At 36.6% G+C, this 23,515-nt stretch overlaps 1 protein-coding gene across 2 annotated transcripts in view; it reads right to left on the bottom strand.

The window, feature by feature from the left end:
• Positions 1-1,637: 1,637 nt before the first annotated feature.
• NLN (neurolysin) overlaps positions 1,638-23,515 on the bottom strand; it is a 41,003-nt gene continuing 19,125 nt past the window's right edge. For both annotated transcript variants that reach the window (XM_082074351.1, XM_082074352.1), the window contains exons 4-13: positions 21,705-21,812; positions 20,125-20,227; positions 19,193-19,353; positions 17,724-17,859; positions 12,552-12,918; positions 11,020-11,221; positions 7,835-8,021; positions 6,359-6,487; positions 5,711-5,847; positions 1,638-2,155 (exon numbers count right to left, since the gene is read on the bottom strand). In XM_082074351.1, the coding sequence (XP_081930477.1) occupies positions 2,021-2,155; positions 5,711-5,847; positions 6,359-6,487; positions 7,835-8,021; positions 11,020-11,221; positions 12,552-12,918; positions 17,724-17,859; positions 19,193-19,353; positions 20,125-20,227; positions 21,705-21,812 (1,665 nt within the window). In that variant the 3' untranslated portion in view covers positions 1,638-2,020. The remainder of the gene's footprint in view (positions 2,156-5,710; positions 5,848-6,358; positions 6,488-7,834; positions 8,022-11,019; positions 11,222-12,551; positions 12,919-17,723; positions 17,860-19,192; positions 19,354-20,124; positions 20,228-21,704; positions 21,813-23,515) is intronic.

Below are 23,515 nucleotides of genomic sequence, written 5' to 3'. Positions count from 1 at the left end.
GTCAGTGAAATTATCATTATTAGCATCAGCATTGTTCTAAACCTAACTTTTAAATCATCACATAACTTTTTATCATCACATATTTCTGTTTAGAATTACTACATTTGCAATTAGCCACTTTGATCTGAGACTGCTGCTTTATGCAGAGAAAGGTCTCCCTCATGTGGAATTATGCCTACCAGCTGTAAAATAAAAACTGCACTTTGCTTCTTAAACAAGATTCCAAAACTTAGATTTGCAGATTTGTTTTTGGAAAGTATCCCTTAGTATATTTTTTAGTTCATCAGAGCTATCACTACACTGTGAAAGGAAAAAACCTAGGCAAAATTCACAGGTTTTAGGATAATTTTGCATCCGCCAGTTTCCTCAGCTTTCCTTTATAGCTGTTCTGAATACTGTTAAAGATGTTTCAATTTATCTGATTTTCATGTATTACATTTTCATGACCCAGCAGAACTGGGGTCTAAAACTATAACTGCCTATGAGAGTCAGAATTGACTTAATTATGTGCTCTGGTAAGACTACATAGTTAATATGTTTTGGCTACAAACATATTAATGTTTCCTCACATCTATAACTAGTATGGTGCAAAAATAAGTCTTGCCAAATTTTCCATTTCAAAACCCAATTAAGCTCCTCCCCTTTTCCCACTTTAAATGCTTTAAAATAAAAAGACACAGAAATAAAGTTTCAGCTCAACATTCACAATTGTGGGTTTTTTCCCCGTGAAACATATAGATTTGACCCAATGCTTTCAGTTTTGTTTTGCTAGAAAAAGAGGAAGTCATTAGAGTTGACCAAGCACATTTTCTTACTTTGTGGTTGAACAAAAAAAAATATCAACGATGTTTACAGCTATGGTTCAAATGTCTAAAATATATTAGCTAATAACCAAAATTAATGTTTGTTTATATACATGTTTTACTACTGAAACGAACGTAAGGTATGATACCTAAAGACAAGAAAAGTGCACTTGGATTAGCAGTTCTATTTGGGTGGTGGAGAGTTGGCTTGTAAGACGTGTTTTTCCTGACCTTGAGGAAAAACTGCAAAATAATTCCTCCATCACTTTCACACTCCCAAGGCTGAATTCATTAAATCTATGCAGCTTTTTTTTGTAGCACCTGTGCATGCCACACCAGAAAGGAATATGAAAAATCTCGGATTGACTTTCACCATTCCGACTGGTGACATCTTCTTCCCTTCCTTCCTTATGTGTATCTGAAAATACTTCACAAACCACTGAACCCATTATAGTTGTTCAAGTATAACTTTTCAGTGCCGGTGTTGATGTAATTTGGAAAACAAAGATCTGATTTGTGATCATCAACAAAAAAGCAAAAGTGATGGAAGGACTGCCAAAGTCATGGATTTTGGCTGGTTTTCCTCAATGAAGGAACAAAAATGGTAGCTCGAATTGTAGGGTTTTTTTCTTTTTAGTTATACTATTTAAGTTTAGAAATGATACAAGAATTTAACATGCATAAAAATGAACCCTAAAAGTATCACACGAGATGTTTGGAGCAGGTTCTCAGTCTTGAAATTTGTCAGGAAGCTAGACAACTCAAACCATGATGAAATCAAACACACTTCCTCTCCATCAAAGACATTTGTGAGCCATTAATACAACAGAAGAATATGGAATAAGAATGAATGTTTCTTTTATTGCTGTAGTGCCCTTTTATCCCCTTCCAGATTTTAAATTAATTCACAAGACATAGTTCAAGTGTATCTATTAAAAGAGAAACATGGCATCAAGTCCCCATACTGGTTAGTATTATTTCATAACAATTCAAAAAACTCACAATCCAAATCCCTTAGCTTTTGCACATTTCACACTTTTTTCCCTGCTGCGTTGAATTTTGTAGTTCTACGCAACTTTAAGAGTTATTTTTATTTATGCAAGTAAAAAAAAAAAATCATCAAAAAGTGACCCAATTTCCCTTGAGTACACAGTTAAGATGTTAAATACACTGACATTTCCAGCTCATTCATATACCATTACAAAGGAACCATAATTTTACTGAACACACAATCCCTTACTCAATAGGAAAGCTCTCTGGCTCGGTTTACGATCCAAGAAATTTTGTAGCATATCCATCCCATCCAAAGATCCTCCAGGTTTCAAAATTAGATTTCTGTATTTCATCCCAGCCTGATAAAAAGTGAAACAGAACATTAGTATTTCTTATCTTGTGAACTGACTCTTTTCTGTATTTGTTGCATACTTAAAAATCTGCATGAATAAACACCTTCCCTACTTCCAGATTTTCTTAATACCAAATCAGGATATACCACAACTATAATTTAGGTCTGCTGGAAGAACTCAAGAGAGCAGAAGTTTAACCTATTCTTGAAAAAATCCTTTTTCTTGTGGTTTTACACTGTTTTGGAAGCTACAATAATGATTTCTCTGGAAGACACTCTATAAAGTATAACACACACACAACCTCCACATAGTCTTCAGTGATTGTCCCTGTGACTGACTGGTAGGAAAAGGGAATCTAATATCCATCCTCTCTCAACTCATGATTTCTGTTTGGAGAACAGAGATGATAGTTCAGAGAGAGATAGATAGAGCATCGAGGAATGACATGGCAAATACACACATATCATATGCTCAATAGTATATATAATATATACAAACAGATCTAACTCCCCTAATAAAGTATCTTGGAGTAACGGAGACTTAACTCAGGTTTTATTTTCAGGAAGAAACATGTATTCCTTTAAAAAAGAACGAAGCTAGCTTCTGAGACAACAGTAGGTAATGAAGAGTTTCTTAACAGGAGGTCATATTTTAAAAAATGTATCTGGAGAATTTTGGGCTTCTGAGAGATGACTTTCAATGACAAAATATTGTTTTGCATGCAGATGTCCCAGATGCTTTTGATATTGAAGAAAACAATGGTCTTCCTTTTAGTCACTGTATATACACAGATAACACTTCCCCCACATGTCAAAGCTATGAGATTACAGGACTACACCACTTCCTGATAGCTGTACTCCAAAATCAAGCATAAGTCCTTTAATAACTGAGGGACCTTGATGACTTAATTGTGTTACCAATGACATTGTCTGAATTAGCAGCTGGGAAAAACTAAAATGCAAAAATTAAAAAAAAATAATCACCGAAGCATTGCTTATACTTCACCATTTGTGTCAGTTTCCCAAATACCGGCAGCAAATTAAGATATTGTTCCTTGCAGTTTAGAAGTGTTTTCTGAGGAGACTTGAGTCTTGGCTGTTGTCTCTCCACAGCCAGCATATGGTTCAGTTCAAGGGAGAACAGGGGTTATCTCATAAAATGTGCAAGAATTGAGGAGTGTGACAACCAATGAAGTTAGAGTTGTGTGTTTGATAAAGACTTTATAAATATAGTCTCTGAAACTGGTTTCTATAACTGTTGCTCAAAACAGGAAGAAGGGTTTTATTGTAACAGGAAGAGGTAAGCCAAATTTCTAAATGCTCTAGTCATAATACCATAACCATTTTCCTTTCCTGCTGTTCTGAAGACTAGTCTAAATCTACATATAACAAAATATGAGTAACTACAAAAATCATACTGGTATCTAGTATTTGTTTATAAAAAGATTGTTTGTCCCATCTTGTGGAACTCTATTACATTTACACAAAATGCAAATAAGGAAAAATGAGTTGGAGGAGAACCAATTTGAGACAATAGCATTGCTCTGAAGAGGGAGGGAAAATCTCCACCGGGTTACCCCTGAAGTTATATCAGCATTCAAGCGAAGTGTGTGCACACACACATATGCTAGAAAGTGAGTGATATACACACAGAAAATTAATAATTTTTCTTTCTTACTTCTTAGCCTGGATAGCAGGCTTCACATTCAAAGAGGCACTAATTGCTTTTAGCTGAACTGTAGCAAACATTCATTCCTAGCATAATTTAATTATTCTCAGCACATCCCCTACACAGACAAAGAAAACAAAAATCACCACCAAAAAATCAGAATAAAAGGCACTTTCATCCCTCAGGAGAAACACTGGTCACAGAGCCATTCTGGCAAACTATAGGTTAGGGTTTTGACTATATGATCACTCAGAAAAGAGTTTTAAGAGTAGGGAGTAATGCAAACAGAAAAAAGGTCTGTGAAGACACTGGAGGGGTGTGTGCATGTCAGAACAAGGAACTGACACAAAGTCCCACACGTCTGGCACCAGCACCCTTATCCATCTCTCCCAGCTGCAAACAGTTAAAAAAACCCAGCAAGTCTGACCCCTCTTTAAATGCCATTTTTTGACATCCCTATGAACAACATTTTATTTAAAAGTTATGTTATTCTCTCATTTAAATTGGCATTTCTTCTGCTCTTACTTATGAGTGACTATCAAGTTGGTGAAGGGTTTGGGGAGGAAGCCATATGAAGAGCAGCTAAAGTCATTGGGTTTGTTCAGCCTGGAGAAGACCTCATGGTGGCTACAGCTTCCTCACAAGGGGAGGAGGAGGGGCAGGCACTGAGCTCTTCTCTCTGTTGACCAATGACAGAACTTGAGGGAATGGCGGGAAGATGTGCCAGGGGAAGTTTAGGTTGGACATTAGGAAAAGGTTCTTCGCCCAGAGGGTGGTGGAGCACTGGAACCGGCTCCCCAGGGAGGTGTCACAGCCCCAAGCCTGACAGTGTTCAAGACGAGACTGGACAACATCCTCAGACACATGGTGTGAACTGTGGGGTTGTCATATGTAGAGACAGGGGTTGGGCTTGATGATCTTTGTGGGTCCCTTCCAACTCAGGACATTCTGTGATTCTATGACAACATTCTCATTACCTGCCATGAATCCCTAGCATTTCAAGATCAGTCTTGACCTCCAAACCTCTCGTCATCTCTTCTCTGAAACTATTCAGTTTGCTGTTTTTCTACATAAAACCCCTTTTGGGTTCTACTGGCCTTACTACTGCCCCAGTGTTCTAGCCCCTACCCCATCTCCTCTTTGGATTCCTCTCAGTGCTGGCTGCTGAATCCAGAAGACAGACAAGAGGATCAGGAAAACTGAAAGGTCTTTTCCATGACAGAACTGCATCATCTCAACTCAAAACCCTAATACTATAATATCTGAAAAATAAAAAAGGCAAGACTACTAACCACATTGTTAACTACTTTTTCTTTCTCCTGAGACAGAAGAGGATGGAGAATTACACAAGGGAAAAAAAAAAAAGTCCAATAAATCTAGAACATGTCAATGACTTGAATTTCAAAACTAAAGAGGAAAAAAAATTACTAATTATACTGTGTTGTGAAAGGTCAACATAGATTCAGTTTTCTAAATAATACCTACATAAAAGTACCATATATTTGAGGTACTATTAATGGAATTAGAGCACCATTATGATACAGCTTTCACAGCAGCAGAATATGCATCTGCTCTTGCAATGGAGGAATATGTTTTTTCAGTCTAAAATTAAAGATAAAGGCATTAATCAATTTGATAGAATGTCTTAAAAGTGTCATAACATAACATTAAGTACATGACTATGTGAGAATTGTATTAAAATCCAAACGCTCTCAAAAATTTTAATATTATTTTCCAAAGTAATTATGTTATTTATACACCCTTTTTTATTATTACTTGACAGGTGCAGAAGAAGTAATTGAGATATTACACCTATAGATTATAATTGTAATAAATGTGGTTTCACAGACAAAGTGCAACAAAAGTCTTTAGTGAAAAGTATTCATCACCTACCTTTGGATTCAATATTCCTTCTTGCTTAAAGCAGCTATAAAAAATGTCCATAGAAAACACCTCACTCCACAGGTACCCATAGTATTGACCATCATATCCACCTGCCAGATGTCCAAAAGTAGCTGGCATGTTTGTTCCTTGGAAAGTAAATTATCATTAATTTACTTAGATCAAATACAGTTATTTATTTGATGTATACAGTACTTCAGCTTTAAGAATAAATAAGAAATTTGTATAAATGGGTTCTAAACTGTTAGAAGACATTTCTAACATAAAGGGTCTGAGTATACCTCTAAAAGAATTCGCCATACTCAGCTGATCAAAAAGGAAACTCAGTTTCCCATTTTAGGCTAGTTGCATGTCCAATACAGATGTGATAAAACATCTAAAGTGGTATTCAAATCATTTCACTCTAAAATATAACCTGAAAAAGGTTAAGTTTTGTGTTTACCTTCATCTTCCTTCAGAAGAGATCATTAAGATCACCTCAACTTTCAAAGCAATTATTTCAGCTTCATAAAGCAGATTATTTTATAAACAGCAACTAAGGTTTGTTTGTTGTTTTTTTTTAGGCCAAGCATTGGGAAAGAAAGGCATGATTAATCAAAGCTTTCGGACATGTTATATAAAAGCTTCATACTGACATACCTGGGGTGGCATGAATTCCTAGAATCTCCATACAGCATTTGGCATATTCATCTGCTGGGTCAACAGATGGTTTTGTATGCAGTGCCTGGTCGACTTTGCTCAAAACAATCTGACGGAGTGTTAAAAGGCCTATTTGGGTAAGAATATTTAATTAATATCATCAAAGCAGCTGGAGTTTCTTTAGCACTTTTCATTCAAAGATCTCAACATGCATCCTAAATTATTAGAATTTTAACTATGGAAAACACTTGGAGTTACATAATTTCCATCAAACTGCTTCAATTATGAGAAGCTGAGAGGCATATTTTTAATAAAGGAATTGTCATTATAAGTTCCATCTTTCAAATGGAATTTTCCTCACAGAACAAAACCAAAACAAAGCAGATATTTTAAAAGCAAATTGCAGTATTTAAAATTAAAATTTCAGCTATCTTCACTTCCAGTATATAATTTCATTCAGGGCTCGCACAGATAACAGTAAGTATATCTACCCTGTGACAATTCAAGGAACAGCAAAGACTGGTGCTGCAGCTGTGTAGGCTTTTTTGAAGAAGCTACAAGATATGAACCTTTACTCAGTCAGAATGCTTATGTAGCTATGATGTCTGTACAAGCCAGAAGGACAGGAACTTCTGGTTCAGGATAGGGAAGCAGTATGAAATAAACAGCACTGGCTTAATGACAAATTGTACCATAAATGGGTCAGACTATGATATTGGGGGAGTCCTGATTACAGGGGCAGTGGGGTGAGAGTGACAGAATAACAATGAGATGATAAAACATGAGATTACAGTCTCGGTTTGGAGATCATAATGTGGAACAAGACATGGAAGGAGAAGAGAACTGGGACCTCAGTTTGGAAAGGCAGCATATCTGCTGGGAAGGCAGAGAACATGGACTTAAGGTTCTGGATTGAGAAGCTGAGAGGTGGTTTGAACAATGCAGGACTACAACATTTCTGTCTGGAATATGTTATGTATGTTCAGTAAATTTGCAATCAACTTTCATGTCTGTCAAGTGTCATATGCAAATCGAATGTAGATGATACATGTAGAAAAACTGATACTGTGTTCATGCACAGTGCCTGAGCTAGCAGAAAAGAAACAAAAACAAACAAAACCCACCACCACCAAAACAACCCACGTCAGAAAACCCAGGACCTTCCCCTCCACACCTACTTTTAAGTGAGCAAATTCGGTAGGTAAAAAAGTCACATGGAGAGGAATGCAAAGGTATTTTAGTCCTGTGGGCAGCCTGGAAAATCAGAGCTGCTATTGTTTCTGCAAATAGTGCTATCTGTCATCATAGCCCTTACTAATGGTGGTACTCATGCAAATAAACCCAGAAAGACAGTGATAAGTGTACACACAGAAAAAAGTAATGGGGTTGTTATATTTGTCTTTAATTTTTCCCACCAAGGTTTTTTTTAATTTTATTTTTATACATACAGTGGGTGGAGAGACAGGGGAGAGATACCTGTATTAGCCAGTCTAGAGGCAGCAAGTTTCTCAAGCAGAGTGTCTGCAACATGGCTCTCATCTTTATAATGTCTTGACATTTGCTGTAGTGGTTCTTTTTCCCACACCCAGTTCTCAAACATTTGTGAAGGTACCTCTACAAAGTCTGTTTCCACATTAGTTCCACTAAACCTAGCAAAATCAGTCTAAAAGGAAAAGCCATTGTATTAAATGAAAATAGAAGCCACGATTTCTAGAAGAATATAAACTTTCAGATGCCAAAATTTCAGTGTTACTCACAGCAAAAGGAATAATTCGAACAGGTCAATAATAATAATTTTAAAGAAAGGAGAGCAAAAATTCAAATGTTAGACTATTATCAAGCAATGAAATAGATTACTTAGGGGTTATTTACTGCATCCTCTACTGGTATGAAACAGTAATTTGGTTTTCTTAATATTACTGTTTTTTACCTTTCAGCTTATGACAGCAATATGAATGTTTCTGTGCTGCCTTATGGCAATCATATAATTTGTAAATTGTTATAGAATTTTGTTATATTACCCCAAAGTAAAATAATAAACTCCAATTACACACTTACAAAATTGTTGTATTACAGTCTACTGCACTGATTTAAAGATTTTACTTCACCAACTCATCCTATTAAGCTTTGTGTTAACTGTCTTCATTCATAAGGCATATGGTTAACATATAGCACAATTTTTGAGCCATTAATACATGACCTGAAATAAATTAATCCTAGAAACTTTATCTGTGAAAAGTCTCCAAGTCTGACACCCAGTCACTGAGAAAGTAATGTTCTTTTTGAAAGCCAAGCAGATCAGAACTTTTTATTTTTTATTTTAGTGTTGTCAATCACTTAATGTTTAAAAAGCCCCCTTCATATACTAATTTTGAAGAAAATTCTGTGCAGTTAAAGATCTTCATTAAAATATACTCCAAACCCTAAATATTTCTAGAAAGAAACAGTCACTTTAGAAAGACAGTTGTTCAAATGACAATAGAAATTACTTGGTCTCACACCACCCTTGTCTTTTAATAAGCCTACCTCCTCTTGCCAACCCAATTTTATTCTTCTTCCCTTCTCAGCAACATTCTTATGAAACATTTAAAGTACTAAAAGAAAGAGAGAATTCTCAGTTACCCAAATTCCCTCTCTAACAGCTCTAGATATCCTTAGGTTCCATTACCCATCAGGGAATAGATGCCCACCAGAGGACTGGGTTTTGAACTTACTTTCTTGCAGTTTCTCATATATAATACAGGACATATATTGAACTGACAGCTATGTCACATGCATATATCTTTCTCTCATGTCTTCAGAAGAACAGCAGAAAAAGGAGAAAACATTTGCCTTCATTTCCACTTGTGGGCTACTCAGATCCATAGTTCTAACAGGCTAGCACTTCTTACTGTACATGTTGAATAGCAGCTATGAATAAGAGCTAGGAAGTATCAGCTGGAAAGAAATGGTGATAGAAGTGGCTGGAATGAAAGGCAAGAGAAGTGCAAGAGCTGGCCTCCAGATATCCTCCTTTGCCCATACACAACCGCATCATACTAACAAAAAATATTAGGACATTTAGTTCAGGTACTTGAATAGCTTTCCTTCCCTAACACCATAAACAGATACCCTCTTTGCCCTGATATCTCACTTTCCAGTGGATACTCTGTACATTACAAGGAAGACGAGTCTCCAAAAGCTGACCTTTACCAGCAGCTCACAGACTCCCACCCAGTCTGATCCCTGCACACCCTTTAAGTGTCAAGTTTTAACACGTTTAAACAAATAGTCATACGAAACAAGATAGTGCTTTGCACACAGAAATCCCTGAGGACAGGATGTTTTTATGAGGGAGTAGCACATTATTTGCAGGTGTGCAAATAACAATTTACATAAAACACAGCAGCAGTAAGCATGGTAGCTATGCATGCAGAAACAACCTAAGCAGTGGAAGAGACAGCTGGAAAGCTGGCATCGCTGACCTGTGTGCAATTCCACAGCAAGTGAAATACATAAGCAATGGAACTGTTGGCTTGGGCTGCCCAGAAGGGGCTGTGCAACACCCAGGCACATTTTCATTGGTTATCAAAATGTTGTGGTCAATTTTGTACCAATGCTGAATGTGTCTGATTTATAAACTATCTTCTAGGTAGTTTAAAAGAAAGCACAGATTTTATTTTTCAATTTCTGAGCTCAGAAACACCCGACTTAGGGTGAAAATGACCAACCAATTATTTTATTTCTATCTGCAACATAACACAAAAATATCTAAGCTAGTCTAGCTACTTGTTCTGATGTTTGCTTGGACATAACTTGTTTAATTCTGGATTTAATATATGGATTTCTATGACTTTGTTTCTTTATTCTCCAGTTATAGTCTCTAGGAACAAGGTCAAGAAGTAAAATCCAATGTGTGTCATATTTCTCTGATTCTATTATTTGGTACTTGTTTAAAAAGAAGATTAAAGCAGTACTACATAAAGTCTGGATTTGTAGATAATTATGCAAATTTTTTGGTGCATGAATACTGAGACGTGTCTTTCTGAAATAAAAAATTTTCATTAGGCCAATAATAAATTTATCAGCTGGCAGAATCAACTTTACATGTATGTAAAAACGATAACAGCAATTTTATAATTTTATTGAGACCCTGATGCAAAATCTGCAGAATACCTTCAGTTCTTTCTGGTCACTATGAGAATGCCAGCTGTCAGACAGGAGAGCAGAAAACACAGTAGCTCAGGGAAGACATGTTTTATGCTTTTTATGTCAAGTGTGACAGCTCTCAAGAGTACGAAATAACTTATTTTTGCTTCTAATATATAGCATGCTACTACAAGTAATAAAAAGCCTCTGACAGCTGTAACAGAAGCCACCACTGAGCATCATCTTCACCTTACACATGGATTTATTAACTCATCACAGGTACTTGCATGGTGCAAATGCAAAAGTATATGTTCCTATCAAAATATTTTCATAAGAAGATGTATTCATTGCTATAGTTTCAAATAAAAATTAAAACCAATACCAAAAAAAAGCCAACCTGCCACTTTGAAAAATAACCAAAAAACTGTATATGTGGTTTACTAAAATTAGAAACCACCAAAACAGCCTTATACCTTGCTTTGAGACAGTGAAGAAAGAGACAAATCTTACACTGGAATTGAAACATCACTAACCTGTGCACATATCTGATGCATTACATGACCAAATTCATGGAAGTAAGTCTTTACTTCATCATGTCGCAGCAATGAAGGGTGATCTGATGCTGGTTTTGTGAAGTTGGTTACCAGAGCAGCTACAGACATCATTCTGCTGCCATCAGAGAGAAGACAGCCAGGTTGGAGACCAAAGCATGCTGCATGCCCATACTTTCCTTCTCTGTATGAGAAAATATATCAAAAAGTATCTTCAAATCACAACCTTGCTCACCAGAATGGTGAAGCCTATTCAAGAACAGGGACAATCAGTCAGCATATTTTTAAAGCTCTACACAAAGAAATTACATCTTTTAATGACTTCTAAGACTCACTAAGTTCACGATCCTGTTAAGAGCACAAGGGAAACAAAACCAGTACTTACATCAGTAAGATTCGCAGCAGCATTTACAAGAATTTGATTTTACTCAAATATTGAAAGTATATATACTCTAGATTTCAATTCCATTTTAAATTGCTACTGTAACAGGAAGGACTAGGTTCCATCTTCTGAAGCAGTAATTTTTTCTTTAATTACAGGAGACAAATGAATGCAGTTTACTCCATATCTTGTGTAATCCAAAAGTTTAAAGAAAAATTATTTCAAAACTTTTGCTCTAAACCTGAGTAGTTAACCGGGTAGTTAAATCAGCAGTCTTATAAACAGATGGCTTCAGCAATTCACATGATATGCAGAAAGTGGGGAGAAGACAAACAGGTGATGGAGATAATGTACCTATCTTAAAAAGAACAATTTATGTACTATTGTATTGATTAACCTGATTTTCTCAACCAGAGAAATCGTAAATGAATTCATATCTAAAAGGGTATCAGCCAATTTCTTAATTACTAAAGAATAATTTTAAAAAAAAGGTGAGAAACAGTCAAAAAGAACTAGCTAAGAATAAATCCTGTAAAATCAGTCAGTTCTCCTAATCTCTGACAGAACACAGGTGATGCTGTATTTAGCTACAAAGAGAGCTGGAGAGCTACAGAGATCAACCTAGAAGTACATTTCAAGGTCCTGATCTTTTTGATATTTTCTTTAGCAGCCTGGACAGAGTACAAAATACACATAGAAGGTGTAAAGAGAAACTGGGAGAAACTAGGATCACTTTGCAAAATGGAATATAACTGATCTGAACAGACAGGAGCAACAGTTCAAAGTAAATGAAAAGTAAAAGACAGTATTACAGTTAGGGAGGAGAAAAATTCATAGAGGCAAAAAATTATTGACAACTGACTAGACAGCAATGCTGCAGAAAATGAATGAAGTGGTAATGTTTCATAAACCAAATAAAAGCAGGAAACACGGTAGTACTGAAAAAAAAAAAAAAAAAAAAAAAAAAGTGTAAACAACCTGAAAATAGTTCAGAGGAAAACTTAATGAACACAGTAATAGCCTTGTCAGTGGCATAAATATTTACTTCCAAATGCATTTAATTTCAATCACATCAGCAACCCACTAAGATCAATTCAATTTTAAACAGATAAGTAAACACTGTCATAATTACCTGGGGTAAAGGTCCAAATAGAATTGCCCTAACATTTCTCCTGTTGAATTATCCTTTACTGTATAAAGAGTAACGCTGTCATGCCAAACATGAGCACTTTCTACTTGCTCAAATACAAGTCCCAGTAGTTTCTGGTAAATATTCAGTAAGCCCTCTGTAACAGCCTCAATTGGGAAGTATTCCTTCAGCTTTTCTTGATCTATGGAGTACTTCAGCTCTTCTGTCTTGCTCATATAATAATGAAGATCCCATGCATTGATTCTTCCATCATAATCAAAGTTTCTTTCTTTACACTCCTTTTTCTTCAAATCCAGAATAAATTCCCTTTCTTCTTCAACCAATGGCTTTAGCTTCTTACTCAAATCATCTGAAACAAAGATTGCCCTGGATTCAACTTCCATGTTCCTCACTATAATGTGTATTCCTACAAAATACATTCATAACTTTAAGCACATGCCCCAAGAGTGGATGCTTGAGTTTTCCATTTGTTGATTAACAGCAAGCAAACGGTCTACTTTCTTGTATTAATGAGTTCTAATTGAAGGCATGTTAAAAGTAATACAGGAGTCCATATACACCCAACAGTACTTGTGAAGGGCTTTGTTAAATTTAGACTTCTTCTAAGAGATTAGAAATGGAAATTTTGCTAGAAGACTTTGATTTTACCTCATGTAATCTCATTTCTCTTGATGCATTCCTGCAGAAACAGCTGAAAACTAGAACTACTGTTAGTTACTGAAAGTGCAATACAAAATTCAGACATTACTTTTTCTTCCAAGACTTTTCAAAACAGACTATGACCTACTTCTAGCTGAAGTCCTATAAAAGAACAAGAGACTAAGGAGTTCTTGCCTATACGATGTCTAGCTTCCTGACTACCAAAGCCACTGGATATTAATCTCTATGATCCCAATTTTTCCAATATAGCTCTCCTTGGACAAAAAAGGGTCATAGCACTATGAATCTAATATACTGAATATAAAATATTTAAGCTTACTGACACTCCCATTAAGTACATATGGTGCTTACTCTCCTGTATTTCTGGACTACTGGACACTATTTTTTTTCCCTTAAGAATTCAGGTTAATGTTTACTACTGATATCTGGAGTGTAAAATTTAGGAATTGCCACTCTTGTTTCTAGGTAGGCTGTGAGGCAGTATATGCATTTACATGACTAAATAATATTTGCCCCTTATATTATGCTAAATTCAGGATGTTATACGACAGAATGCTTTTCTTCCTATCTGTAAGATCGGTTTATGAACATTGATTTAAAACATGAATAAGTATGAACAAAGCAGAGCAAATCCTACTGTCATGCTTGTAGATAAGGAGCTTGATGTAGGTGATGATAAGGTTGAGTGTATATGGTTAAGAAACAAGGGGAAGGCCAACAAGGCAGATATCCTGGTGGGAGTCTGTTACAGACCACCCAACCACAATGAAAAAGCAGATGAAATGTTCTGCAGGCAGCTGGGAGAAGTCTCTCTATTACCAGCCCTTGTTCATGTTGGAGGACCTGAACCTACCAGATATCTACTGGAAATACAACACAGCAGAGAGGAAATGGTCTAGGAGGCTCTGGGAGCGTATGGAAGACAACTTTCTAACATAGCCGGTCAGCAAGCCAACCAGGGAAGGGGCCCCACTGGATCTGTTGTTTGTGAACACAGAAGGACTTGTGGGTAATGTGACAGTTGGAGGTAGCCTTGTGCATAGCGATCACAAAATGATCAAGTTTTCTATTCTTGAAGAAGTAAAGAGGGCAGTCAGCAGAACTGCTACCTTGGACTTCTGAAGGGCAGATTTAGACCTGTTTAGGAGAATGGTTGGCAGAGGCCCTTGGGAAGCAGTCCTGAAGGGCAAAGGAGTCCAGGAAGGCTGGTCTCTCTTCAAGAAGGTAACCTTAGAGGCACAGGAGCAGGCTGTCCCGGTATGCTGGAACATGAGCCGGCCGCGAAGAAGGCAGCCTGGCTGACTAGGGAGCTGTGGCTGGAACTCAAGAATAAAAGGACAATTTATAACCTTTGGAAGAGGGGTCAGGCTACTCAAGAGGAATAGAAGGATGCTGTGAAGTTATGCAGGGAGAAAATTAGAAAGGCCAAAGCTCAACTAGAAATGAACCTGGCTACTGATGTAAAAGGGAACAAAAACTGCTTCTATAAATATATCATCAACAAAGGGAGGGTTAAGGAGAATCTCCACTCTCTGGCAGATGCAGGGGGAAATATAGTGACAGAAGATAAGGGAAAGGCTGAGGTGCTAAATGCCTTCTTTGTCTCAGTCTTTAATAGCGAGACCTGTTATGCTCCAGGTACCCAGCCCCTTGAGCCAGAAGACAGGGATGGGGAGAAGAATGAAGCCCCAGTAATGCACGTGGAAATGGTTTGCAATCTGCTACACCACTTAGACACACACAAGTCTATGGGGCCAGATGGGATCCATCCAAGGGTACTGAGGGTGCTGGCAGAGGTGCTCACCAAGACACTTTCCATTATTTATCAGCAGTCCTCACTAACTGGGGAAGTTCTAGTTGACTAAAAGTTGGCAAATGTGCCGCTCATCTACAGGAAGGGCTAGAAAGAGGATCCAGGGAACTACACGCTTGTCAGTCTGACCTCAGTGCTGGGGAAGGTTATGGAGCAGATCATCCTGAGTGACATCACATGGCATGTGCAGGACAACCAGGTGATCAGGCCCAGTCAGCACGGATTTATGAAAGGCAGGTCCTGCTTGACCAACCTGATCTTGTTCTATGACAAAGTGACCCACTTAGTGGATGAAAGAAAGACTGTAGGTGTTGTCTCTCTGGACTTCAGTAAAGCCTTTGATATTGTTTCCCACAGCATTCTCCTGGAGAAGCTGGCAGCTCATGGCTTGGTCGGGCGTTTTCTTCACTGGGTAAAGAACTGGCTGGATGGCCAGGCCCAAAGAGTTGTGGTAAACAGAGACAAGTCCAGTTGGCCGCCCGTCAGGAGTGGCGTTCCCCAGGGCTTAGTATTGGGGACAGTTCTGTTTAATCTCTTTATCAGTGATCTGGATGAGAGGATTGAGTGCACCCTCAGTAAGTCTGCAGATGACACCAGGTTGGGAGGGAGTGTTGATCTGCTGGAGGGCAGGAAGGCCATACAGAGGGATCTGGACTGGCTGGATCATTGGACTGAGGCCAGTTGTATGAGGTTCAACAAGGCCAAGTGTCATGTGCTGCACTTGGGCCACAACAACCCCAGGCAGCACTACAAGCTTGGGGAAGAGCGGCGGGAAAGCTGCTTGGCTGACAAGGATCTGGAGGTGTTGACTGACAGCTGGCTGAACATGAGCCAGCAGTGTGGCCAGGTGGCCAAGAAGGCCAACAGCAACATGGCTTATATCAGGAACAGTGTGGCCAGCAGGACTAGGGAAGTGATGTGCAACTGTACTCAGCACTGGTGAGGCCCCACCTTGAATATTGTGTTCAATTTTGGGCCCCTCTCTACAGGCATTCAGGTGCTGGAGAGAGTTCAAAGAAGGTCAATCAATCTGGTGAGGGGTCCGGAGAACAAGTGTTATGAGAAGTGGCTGAAGGAACTGGGGCTGTTTAGTCTGGAGAAAAGAAGACTGAGAGGAGACTTTATTGCTCCCTACAGCTACCTGAGATGAGGTTTGTAGCATGGAAGGTGTTGGTCTCTTCTCCCAAGTAACAAGTGATAGGACAAGAGAAAATGGCTTCAAGTGGCACCATAGGAAGTTTAGACTGGAGATTAGGAAAAATTTCTTCACAGAAAGGGTGGTGAAGCACTGGAACAGGCTGCCCAGGGAAACACCACCATCCCTGGAGGTGTTAAGAAAAAGTGTAGATGAGGTTCTTAGGGACATGGTTGAGTGCTAGAGTTAGGTTATGGTTGGGCTCTGTGATCTTGAGGGTTTCTTCCAACCTAAATGATTTTATGACTCTATAGCAAAGGAAGTAAATTAAAGCTGACAATTAATTTGATGAATATTCTCTCTCTATGAGAATTACCATGAAACATTATATTTGTTAAGAGTATGTGGTATCCTTCTGTAGAAAGTTCAAGTCATGAGGATAACTGATAAATTATGAGGTTTGTCACGTTTAGAAAAAAGGAAAACACACAGTATTATAAAAATCCATTCAGAATTACAAAAATACAATGGTTTGAACGGAGTCCAAACTACTTTAAGTATACTTAAAAATCAGGTAATTTAAAAATTTAATTAAAAATCAAAATTAAGTGTAAGTTCATTGACAAATATATGGATAATTGGTGTTGCCAAATATGGAGCTAAGCTCACACCATAGAAGAAGTGTAACAGAATTACACTTGAACCTCTTTATTGATATATGAACACAAAAAACCCACTACCACCAGACTGTATTGCTGTACTAAATTATTTGGGAGGTTTACTTATATGTTATATCAATATACAATCCTAAGTGTTGTTAGGTGACATTAATAAAGGAACATATACTATGCTGTGGAATTACATAATTCCAGTAAGTAGAGGTTAACTATACACACAAGAATGGGCCCACTGAGGTCAAGAGGACAACTACAATTGATAAACTACTCAGTTTAAAGTTTAAGATATCTCTGTTTTCAGACTGAATTCCATTAGATGGCTTTTGAATTCCAAATTAAATCTATCACTCCAGATTCAATTTTTTAATTCAGCTCATGGAAGTTGCATCATCATATACTGTAATCTTTCATTGTAGTTGTATCAGAAAAAGACACTAAGGCTACTGATACACAAAAACTGCAGTTAACCTCAGGTAATGAAAATCTTCAACAGTGATTTTATCTTGAACTAATAAAATTGCTTAGGCTGCACATATTATTCTTGTTCTAAATTAGGATAATTTTATTTTGGGGCAGAGAAAGGCATAACCGCTTGTCTACATTTGCTGTCAGAAAGCAGTTTTTTTCAAATTTTTATCTTGTGCTTCCCTGTTTTGGAGCAATTGCATTTGTGCAGCTATGGGCTAAATAGATAAATAGATAATTAAATAAATAAATAAATAAGGCAGAACAGAGGCAACACAGAGGCAACAGACAATTCTCTTCCATCTAAACACAATGGACACTGTAAACCAATTATGTATTTACATTTATCTTAGCTGAGGAGTCATGTTGACACACAAAAGTATTGTTTATAAATAAGAACAAACCTAAGAAGGCTGTTACATTATCTGTGCTCTTTGCAGTGTTTACCTCCAGGACAAAGTTGGCATGTGTATTATAACCAAGAAGCTCCGCTACTTTTGCCCTTAGTGGAAGCAACTGCTGAAGGATTTTTGTGTTCTCCTAAAAAAGAAAAGACTCAAATTTGTAAAGTGAAACCAGATACCACATGTTATTGTAACAACTATATGAATAATAGCTGTAATAATAAGAAAGAGCAAACATTTAAAATTAAATGCTACGATATATAGCAATATAAGTTTACCTAGATTCTTCTAATAGTTTTTGTCACAGCATGTAGTTGCAGGTAGCTAGTTTTCTAATCTAAGTCATCACTCTCCCTATTAAAATGTATCTGCTTTAATTAATCAAAAGATGTACCATTTCATTTTAAGATAATAACAAATCTCTGACATAGGAAATAAATTCTTTCCAACAGTCAACCATTTTAATGTGAAAGATAACAGGGAGATGGCTGACAGCAGGCTTAATTGCTTGTTATTCAATGATTGTTTGCAAATTTCCCCCTTTTTTGCCGCTCTGACAACAGCAGTCAAAGAAAGAGATCTGAAGCACAAAACCCCCAGGCCCTGACCTAAATTTAAATTTGGTGGAGGATCCAATTCTGAAAAAGTGAGATTTCTCAGGGACGACGTTCAAAGTTTGTCCCACAGTTTTAACAGGAAATCCCTTTAACTCTGCTGACTTGCACAGTGTTCAGTTCTTGGTGCTGTTTAATCTTATATTGTACTTTTCACATTTCTCAGCACTTCAAGTACAAAAACTCAACTCTGCCATTGTTCTCTAATGAATCCTTGGTACAGCTTCCTGAATGACACTTATTCTATCCCTTCTATCCTTTTCATTATTTTTTGTACCTGTCTAGGTGTCTGATCTCATCAGTATCAAACAACTTACTTGTGAAACTATTTCTTTTAATAAGGCGTGTTTCCACCTATTCTTCACATAATTAAATGAAACTTTTAGAAAAATCATGTGTTTTTAACATCTAATTAAAATTCTTATAAATATGCAGTGCATTAATTTCACACTTAATCACCTGCATTTCATAATTAAAATGTGCACGTAAATAAACTCTCTCATTCTGAAGAATCCCAAAGTAATGCAGAAGCTACAATCAGGTATTCTTCTCTGGGAGAAAGGAGCCAATAAGCAGCTGAAGAACATTATAAGGAAATTTGACAAAGATCAAAATCCTACTTCTATTAACAGCACCGCTGAAACTTTAAGATATGTACACACACAAACGCAGATCTTCCACTTTGAAGGTCTTTAGATATTAGAATAAACTGGAGCAAGGAACTGTTAAAGATCATACTGAGATGTTTTGACTTCATAGTATTTGGCAAGATAGAGAACTCAAATCTAACATTTGAATGTCTACCTCCATTTTCCAACTGTCATTACCCTATAGAACAGTCAATATATCACATACCTCTTTGCATCTTGAGTTAAAGGCAAACTCCATTTTTCTCCTGGTTTCTGAAATGCAGCACTTCTTCATGACAGGATAATAGTGGGGATACTTTAAAGTAATTTTATATTTTTCTTCCTCAGTCTTCTCTAAGCTCTTAATAAAGTCATCAGGAAGGCCTTCTACAGAACACAATTTAATAAACAATTTTTACCAGAATTACCTACTCACCCTTCCTTCTTGGAAGATTGTTGCTTTGCTTTTTTTTTTTTTTTTTGGCTTCAATCTTATTTGACATCAGAAATCCACAGAAATCTAACCCCTCTTTTTACAACTATTTGCTAAAACCTTTTCAAATCGCAACCAAGCACAGTAAAAATTGGAAACATTTGTGAGCAAAAGAGAAATATATGTAAGGCTACGAGACAAAAATATGAGATGAATATGAGAATAAAAAAACCCTCTGGTGTTACTAAAGCACATTTTATCTGAAGGCACATGGCCTTCATATAATGAATTCCCAAATTCGCTGTCACACAAAATCTCTAGATCAGTTTAAATGATTGGAGTAGCTAAAATATATTTTTGGACAGAATTGTTTTTCCTATAACTGCAATTAATATATCAATAATACACAGGGGATTACCTGATGATAGAGAACTCAATAAAGGAGCAGAGAAGAGTACAGTTATATGAAGGAAAAAAAAGTGTAGCTGATATGCTAACTTGATGCAAGGCAAACACTTTAGGGAGCACAAATTTATGAAGAAATCATAAACACCTGCAAAGGATAATTCTAAGATAACTTTAGAGAAGGATTAAAAAGGAAATAGAGAAGGCTGGAAAACAGTCAGAATTTCACTTGATCTAACCATCACTCACTGGGCCAAAAGAAGATTACTTCAGTAAAAGTGGAAGGTTGAAGAAATAGAAAGAGCAAGCATACCACTCACCAAGTTCTTCCTTAGAAAATGTAAGAAATGTGTTTTCCTCATTCAGGTTTTTGTTAAAGTCTATACACAGCTCACTCATTTTTTTCTTCATCATCTTTATTTCCTGTATTGGGTATAAACTGAACTTAGTGGAAAAATAAAAATCAAATTTGTCAATTACTATCCACCACATGAACAGTATTTCACTTTTTCCAGCTAGGCTCTCTACTAGCCAACAGCACATGCCAGCATTGAGCAATTCACACACCGTAATTGACACCATAAGCTAACTACATGTTACACATGTAACACATATGTAACAAATCGAACACATTATACTTTACACTCTCTCAAGCCCCCTTTTCTTTCTTTTGGTCCTCAGCAATATTGTTGCCAATGAACCCAGGGTCTCTGAACAGCATTATATGCTGACATACCATTATTTCCTTTTTATTTGAAAAGCCTAAATTACAACTTGAAGTTCAAAAACATCCACTAAAATTAATGAGAATTGGGGAGTAAAAACACATGCAACCTATTGAAAAATACTTCTTTGGAATTGTACAGGTATGACAAAAAGAAGAGAATACTTACACAAGACAAGACTATTCTGAAACCTTGTTTTAATATCCCAGTATTCACCATGTGAAACATTTTCTACTGTATCTCATAGCATGTCTCTACCCCTTACTGTCAAGTTCACACAAACACAGTAGTTGCCAGGAAAAGAATACACAACAAATACAAAATTTGGCAGAGAGTATCATTAGTCAAGTTTTAATTTAAATGTAATTCAGCTATTGTCTCCCTATAAAATATTTCGAAATTCCTTTAGAGGCATCACTTGCCCTTAAGCAATGCAAATACACATGAAACTGTTACCACTAACTGAAGGATGTGCATTAAGAATGATTATTTTCTACAAAGGGTAAAGTCTATTCAAGAGTCATAAATCAAGATTGTCACACAACATCAGTCAGAATTTAAAGATAATTTTGTCAGCATCTGAGATGCTGACAATTTTACTTCATGATTTTTAGAAGAGTCGACTGCTTTTATATGCTTGAGTAAATCTTCCCTTAATGGGCCCCAAATTTTCAGTGCAGCTTATGCTCCCTTTAAGCTACTGCAAGTTATCTTAGTCAAAATGCTAAAATCTTGGCCACATTTCACCATGTGTAAATAACTGAAATTAAAATAGGTGTGTCGTTGTAACAATCATACATATTTCTGAAGCTTCAACTATAAAATAACATTTCTGAGAAGTCTTTTGGCTAGGAATCTATCTCACTCTGTAATCAGACTACATAACAAAACTGCTCCAGACAGGCTTCTTTTACTCTGGAAGGGAAAGAGAGGTAATGTGTATCATACCACCTTTATCCACTGAGTACCACGAGTGTCTAACAGATTAACTTAAAAGCCTTTAGGTGACTGAAGTTTAAAGGATGGGTCTGGAACTAAGAACAGTTAATTAACAGTAATTAAGCAGATTCAAAAGCAGAAAATTCAAATATATGCTCAGTACAGCTATGCAACCATAATTTCATCCTTTCAACCATTTGTCATCTTTGCTTTATAAACTAATAGTCCATATTTACATTCTGCACTTCTTTAGGAAGATGGAGTCCATTTCTTTTTCCAACTTGAACCGATTTCTCTAGATATCGCTTTGTTTCAGGCTTTACATTTTCAAGATTGCAGGATTGCTGAAATGACAGTATAGAATAATTAAATTTACAATGTGGTGTCAGAAACATGCTGAGCATTAGAAGGGTCTGAACAGAGTTGTTCTTCAGAAAACCACCATAGTAAAAAAGGAATAGCCCAGATTTCAGTGTGAAGAACTTTCCAAAAGCAGTTACCTAATACAACAGTATTCTTATATTGATGTAGTATGGTTTTAAAGTAATTTTCTTTCACCAAGTATCTCAGCATACTTATGTGCTGTCATAATAACAAACCATTTTAGTTTACAGTACAGTGCAATTACACTTTTTATGTAAAGATACCTTTCTTACACATCCTTGAAGAAAATCAGTGCTATAAGGTAACACTGTACCTCAAAATTTAAAGGAATTAAAAAAAAAAATCAAATATGTCATCGAAAGTTATCAGATGGTATGAAATTTGAGCATAAACATCACCTCTTCAGAACAAATTAGCCAGTGACAACAAATAAAATACTATTTCTATGTCTGGTTATGCTCTTATGACGATTCTTGAATGGTCATTTTGTAAAGCAATCAACATTAAGAGACAAGACACTGGTTGTAGCAGAACATGGATCAGTCCTGTGAGGGTCTTCCTTCAAACTACAGCATACATGTTTAATTCAGAAAATTGCCACTTTATCCTAAATTGAAAATAATGTTGTATGCATTCTAATTTTATCTTCCTTCATCTAAAAGCAAGTATTTAAAAAGGTATTAACTTATAGTCCTTGTTAAAAGGGATATAACCTATTTTAGTTCACCTTCAAATATTAAGCTATTGGAATTAGCTCTGACTTGTCTTAACAACCCTCTCGTCAGCTTACCTACATACAACTAATTCTTGAACAGCACCTCAGAAAAGTAAGGATGTTGAAACATGCAAACTTTACCAAAGAGTTACACAACAGTGTACAGCTGTCAACTAATGACCTGTCAGTGCAAATTACCTGTCTAACATAAAAGAGACAGGAAGCTAGTTAAATTAGAAGAGAAAATAACTAATAAAAACTCTGAAATAGAGATTTTTCCTGACTGTAATTTTAAAATTATCCACATAAAAACACAAACAATGTCTACTCCCACCAGAGCAAGTGCCCTGCATCTATGATTAAAAAAGAAAATCAGGAGACTGGATTTTAGAATCCTTAAATATCTTAGAATGGTTTAGCTTTGCTTTTCTTCTGCAATAAACCACAAGTCCCAGCAGCATTATGCTACAGCAAGACTGCTAAGCATAATTGTCCCCAGCACTCTTACGCAATATACCAATAGTCTACACACAAGAATTTTTAATATCAGTGAAAAAAATTACAGCAATCACTTTGTGATAAAGTAACTTTTCTAAAGTAACAGGTAGATTTAACATAGGTTACCAATACTGTCATATGATGAATGAGGAATATTTTTTCTTTCAAATATTATTTGTTTACAAGTAATTTTAAAAAGAATCTATAGACTCATGACTACTCTAACTACCATAGGTCACCAGACACCTAGAGTCAATGGTTATTGAGCCATGTGATTGTATGGTGTACCCTTCACCACAGGCATGATCTTTTTGCAGCACTCAGCTGTTAACCCTTCCTCCCCCCAGCCCCCCCCCCCCTTTTTTTTTTTAAGTAAAAGGATGTAAGGGGCAGAAATCTCCTTTTGTGAGGAAATTAAGTGAAGAAAATTAGGTTCTCTGTACTTTCCAA

This window comes from Streptopelia decaocto, assembly GCF_964273445.1.
Source record: "Streptopelia decaocto genome assembly, chromosome: Z".
Taxonomy (NCBI): Eukaryota; Metazoa; Chordata; class Aves; order Columbiformes; family Columbidae; genus Streptopelia; species Streptopelia decaocto.
This window is presented reverse-complemented; position numbering and strand designations above follow the sequence as displayed.